We start from the raw sequence: 4778 nt of genomic DNA, 5'->3' as shown, positions 1-4778 counted from the left end.
TGTGCTGGCTCTGGACACCCTCTCCTCTCCCAGAATTGCCCCAGGGGCAGGGTGCTGGGGGCTCCCCACCATGCTGGGCACCCGTGTCCCTCTCTGCAGCTGGAGGGACAAGGGGACATCATGGACGGAGCTCACCAAGGCAAGGTTCCTCCCAGAGAGGAACTGCTGTGGTCAGTGGCCGGGCAGGTCGGGGATGCTAAAAGTCACTAAAAGCCTCAAGTTTTGCAGTTAGAGGGCAACGTGGGGGGGCTCAAATGGAAATGGGGTTGGTTTGGGGTGGGGGAAGAACCAGGGAACAGCAGGAAGTGTTGGTTATCAGGTCACCCCGAATCCTTGATCTCCCCCCCAGATCCCCACTTGTGCCTACCAGGGTGAGCAGGGCTCGAGGAGCACCCCGGGGATGGGCTCACAGGAGGGGGCACCCCCAGCACCCTCTGACCCATAACCCTCATCAGGACCCCGCTGCAGAGATGCTCACTGGCCACTGAGCCCCATCGCTCCGGCCGGGGTGGTGGGGAACAGCCCTGTACCCCCACCAGGAGCCCCATGGCAGGGAGAGGGGGTGCAGGAGAGGTGGGTGCGAGGCCGGGGGGGCCCATAGGACCCTCACCCCCACCCTGGGGCCTTCACAGGTTGCTGAACAGTTCATTTTTCTTGCTCCAGTCCATCTGGGGAGCCCGCTTGCTGGTGCGCTTCTGGTGCGCCCGCTCCTTGGCCACTGCCAGTGGGATGTCGAGGTCCAGGAGGGAGCCGGATGCTGAATGGTGCTTGTCACCCTCCTGTGTGTCAGACTGGGGGGCAAGAGGCTGTGTCAGCCCCATTGTGCCCCCCGGGACTACCTGGACCCCACTTCCCAGCCACCGCCTCCCCCAGCATCCCCAGCCCTACCTTGCTGTGGGTGTCGCTGGAGTTGGGGGACATGGCCAGTGGCCCGGGGCTGGACGGGCTCTCGGACACGGAGCTGGACCGTGGCTCTGCGCCGTTTTCCTGGGAAGGAGCAGGAAGCAAACGTGAACCAGGCAGCTCCAGCCCTGGGCTTTGGGAATGGCCCCTCGAGTGGCGAGTTCCACACAGGGGGTTGTGAAATCCGTCCTCACACATAATCCCCTGCAAGCTCCAGGCTCATAAATACCTCCAGCGCTGCCCATCCGGGGCGGGGAAGGATTAAACCCCGGCCTCATTGCCCTGGCTTTAGCAGGAGGAGGAAGAGGGCAGCTGCAGGGCTGGATGCTACTTCCCTCTAGCAGCACAAGGGCTCCCAGCTGGGCAGCACCATGAGGATGGAGGAGGAGGAAGGCAGAAACCTCCATGACAGTCAGCACCACAAGGAACCCCCTTTCTGGAGGGCATCAGCTCCCACCCCCCAGCCTGGGAGGACTGTGGTCCATGGTGGCATCACCCGCTCATGGACAGAGGGGACACCTAACCAGGCAGGGTCCCTGCCTTGGGGACTGGCATAGATGGGATGAAAAACAAGGTGAGGTTCTTACCTTCCCTACATCGCCATTGACAACTGGCTCTGGCAAGGGACCTGCAGGACGAGGACACGGGTGCAGGGTGAGGATGAGTTTGCTCTGCCCCTCACCAGCAGGCAACGCAGAGCAAGGCAAAGGCTTCATGTGGCCAGCCCAGCACTGCCCAGGGTCTGGCCAGGTCCCAGAGTTTTTAACCCAACCACCACAGGCAGCTCCACAGCACAGGGGGATGCTGCTGGGCACCAGGAACGTCCCCATGAACAGCCCATGGAGCCCAGCGAGACCCCCCCCATCCTCCTGGGAACCACTGTGACAGCAAGAAGGGGGCCAAGGCTGAGCCAAGGCTGCGGAGGAGAGCGAAGGGCGGCTGCTGCCTGTTTGCTCCCCAAGCCATAAACCCTGCCAAAGTGCAACCCAGGGCCATAAACCCGCCTTCCCCAGAGCTGGGTGACCCTGCTTGGGCCCAGGCTGATGAGATCTCCACCTCCCAGGGCTCAGCACCCTCAGGTTTGTGACAAGGTGACACAGAGCCAGAAGAGGTAGCACAAACCGGGCTCCCTGCAGCACAGCCCCCAGCCTACCTGTGAGATGCTCCTCCGAGGGCACCACCTTGCACTTCTTGAAGAACTCATCCGTGAGGACATCCCCCACCAGCAGCCTGGTCTCATCGCCGCTCGCCTTGATGGCTGCCACCACGTCAGCGTGCTGCTTGCCCTCCATGCACACCCCATTCACCTGTGGGCATAGCACCACGTCACTGCTGGGGCTGGGGGACATCCATCCCTCGGGACTGGGTACCAGTCATGGTACCAGTCACAGCCCCAGCACAGGCGCCCCACAGCCCCCACAGGTACCCGCAGCCTCACAGGGATTAGCGGTGAAGCCAGCAAAACCTCATTAAAAGCAGATTTTCCTCTGAGTGATTAGCACGGGATCACACAGGCAGGGAGCAGCCTGGCAGGGCACAGACCTGGGGCTGGCGCAGGAGATGGGCAGCACGGGCAAGGCACAAAACCTTTGTGCCATGGTGCGGGCCTCAGTGACCCTGAAGCTTCGTGCCAAAAGAGGCAGCAGCCCCACACCCTGGTGAGCAGCAGGGTTGGTTCTTGCCCTCACGGGTCCCATCCCCACCCCGGTCATGGCCAGTGGCAGCACATGGGGTCATCGTACACCTTACCCTCAGCATGCCCCACCCCAGGGACACCCATGGGATGCTCACGCTCCGGGCAGGCTGGATAATGATTGCTCAGCCCCAGCCCTCTGCCACGCTGCACCCCTGGGTGGGGACCGGCTGCACCGTGAGTCACCGGGGTCACCGCGCACCTCCCGGTGCCGGGATGCAAGGGAGCACCCCCCCACCATCGTACCTCGATGATGCGGTCCTGGGGGGCCAGTCCTGCCGCCCCGGGCCGCGGTTGTACTGCCCCGGGCGGGTCTTGTCGCTGTGCAGGTTGAAGCCGTAGCCATTGGGACCCTTCTTCATGTGGCACAGCCGAGGCCGCAGCTCCTCCTGCAACGGGATGAGCCTGTGGGAAAGCTGCTCCCAGACCCACCCCCCCCAACACCCAAGGACCATCAGAGATCCGCCTGGGTGGTATCCGGTGGCTACCTGCACCCAAGGACATCTCAAGGTGGGACACAGGGTGCCAAAACACCCTATGAACCCAAGCTCTACTTAATTAGGTGTGGGGCACGCTAATTGCAGTGAAACGTTAAACAAACATGTTATTATGTGTGCTCCCAGACCACACTCTTCCTTTTGGGATCAGGATTGCAACCACCAAATGAAGGTGGAAGAGTAAACACAAGCCAGGCTGCTGGGAAGCTTTTGCCATAGGAGAAGTCTCAGCCACCAATACAGGTCCCCCCATAACTCCAGTGCAAACTGCAAACCCAGCAATGGGACCACCCCAAAGCACCCCACAGCCATGGGAAGTGGCACATGGGGCTTGGACAGGCAGCTGGGACCCAGATGGAGCAGCCCAAACTCTGAGGCACCCCAATGTCCCAGCAGGACCCTCTGGGATTGCAAAAGAGAGAAACCAGCTCAACCGGGGCGGCGCAATGTGGGACGATCACCTCTCAAGGAGACAACACCCAGCTCATCTGCACCCAGTTTCACCCTGACCTGTGGATCCACCAGCACCCGGAGCCAGGGAACCCAACTGGGTCAGTCACAGCCCCACATCGGCTCCCCATGAGCACAGTTCCCCACACTGTGAGCAATGGGTGGAAGCAGGAACATCCCCAGGAGCTGCCTTCACCCATCAGGGAGGAGGATGCACAAGAAGCATCAGAGGAATCAGGCAACACAAACACCAGCACCCAAACACCACTTCTACATAATTATATATAATATGGTTTGATCCTGCCTTGGCCACCACCTTCAGGGCTTTGGTAGGGCTCTCCCAGCAGTCGAGCCTGAAATACTCCTCACCATGGAGGGGATGATTAATATTCATTCTTTCTTCTGAGATGGTTTTTATCCTTTGGTACCGATAGCATCACTGAGGACAAGCACTGCAGGAATTCCCCCTCCCATACCCACACTGTGCTGCTCTTTACCCCCTGTACAGCAATCTCACTTCTTGCCATGAAATCCCCTTTGCTTCCTGATGGAAAGCCTGGTCCTTGGGGTGCCTGGCAGCACTGTGGTGGCACAGGGTCCCACACAGTCCAGGGTGATGTATTTGCAATCGCTAAGCCCAACACCATGATAAAAACCCATCCAGGCTGCTGCGACTGCACCCTCCATCCGCCCAGGCAGCAATCCCTAATGAGGGACAGGGAAAACCCAAATCAAGGCCAAAACGCAGGAGCCTGGAGGAAGGCTCTGGGAAGGGGGCTCAGGCTCTATGAGCACCCCTGCTCCCGGTGCCCTTGGCAGCACCACGGGGTTGCTCCACGCCGATAGCTCGGGACAAAGACAGAGGGAGCACCCGGCAAGCAGCGCTGGCAGCGCTCCCGGGCGAGGAGGAGGAGGAGGAGGGAGGACTTCGCTCCCATCCATACCAACAAAGCCCCGGCAGCCCAGGCTCTTGGAGACGCTGGAGCCATGGACCTGGGGGGGAACCCTGCAGGATGGACAGGGGGTCATGCCAGAGAGGGAAGATCAAGCCCTCAAAGGCCACCGGTGCCAGGGCAGCCTGGCCGAGCCGTGACCCGGCCCCCACAGCATCCCCTTGCCAGGGGCTGGCAGCTCCTCCAGCACAACGTGCCAGGCTGCCCTCACCCTTCCCAAACCCCTTGTGCCAGCAGAAACCCTGCGGGCAGCCACCGTTCCTGAGAAAAAGCTATAAATGC

General features: G+C 61.0%; 1 protein-coding gene across 1 annotated transcript; it reads right to left on the bottom strand.

The window, feature by feature from the left end:
* Positions 1–626: 626 nt before the first annotated feature.
* Positions 627–3001, bottom strand: LOC104404245 (Na(+)/H(+) exchange regulatory cofactor NHE-RF1-like; the record flags this gene model as incomplete). Its single annotated transcript, XM_010012631.1, is given in 6 exon segments — positions 627–791; positions 889–987; positions 1491–1531; positions 2057–2210; positions 2843–2883; positions 2886–3001. Coding segments are annotated over 6 exon segments (616 nt in total), but the record flags the coding sequence as incomplete, so codon positions are not given.
* Between the last annotated feature and the right edge of the window lie 1777 nt (positions 3002–4778).

Source organism: Nestor notabilis, unplaced genomic scaffold, assembly GCF_000696875.1.
Source record: "Nestor notabilis isolate BGI_N333 unplaced genomic scaffold, ASM69687v1 scaffold18864, whole genome shotgun sequence".
Classification (NCBI taxonomy): Eukaryota; Metazoa; Chordata; class Aves; order Psittaciformes; family Psittacidae; genus Nestor; species Nestor notabilis.
This window is presented reverse-complemented; position numbering and strand designations above follow the sequence as displayed.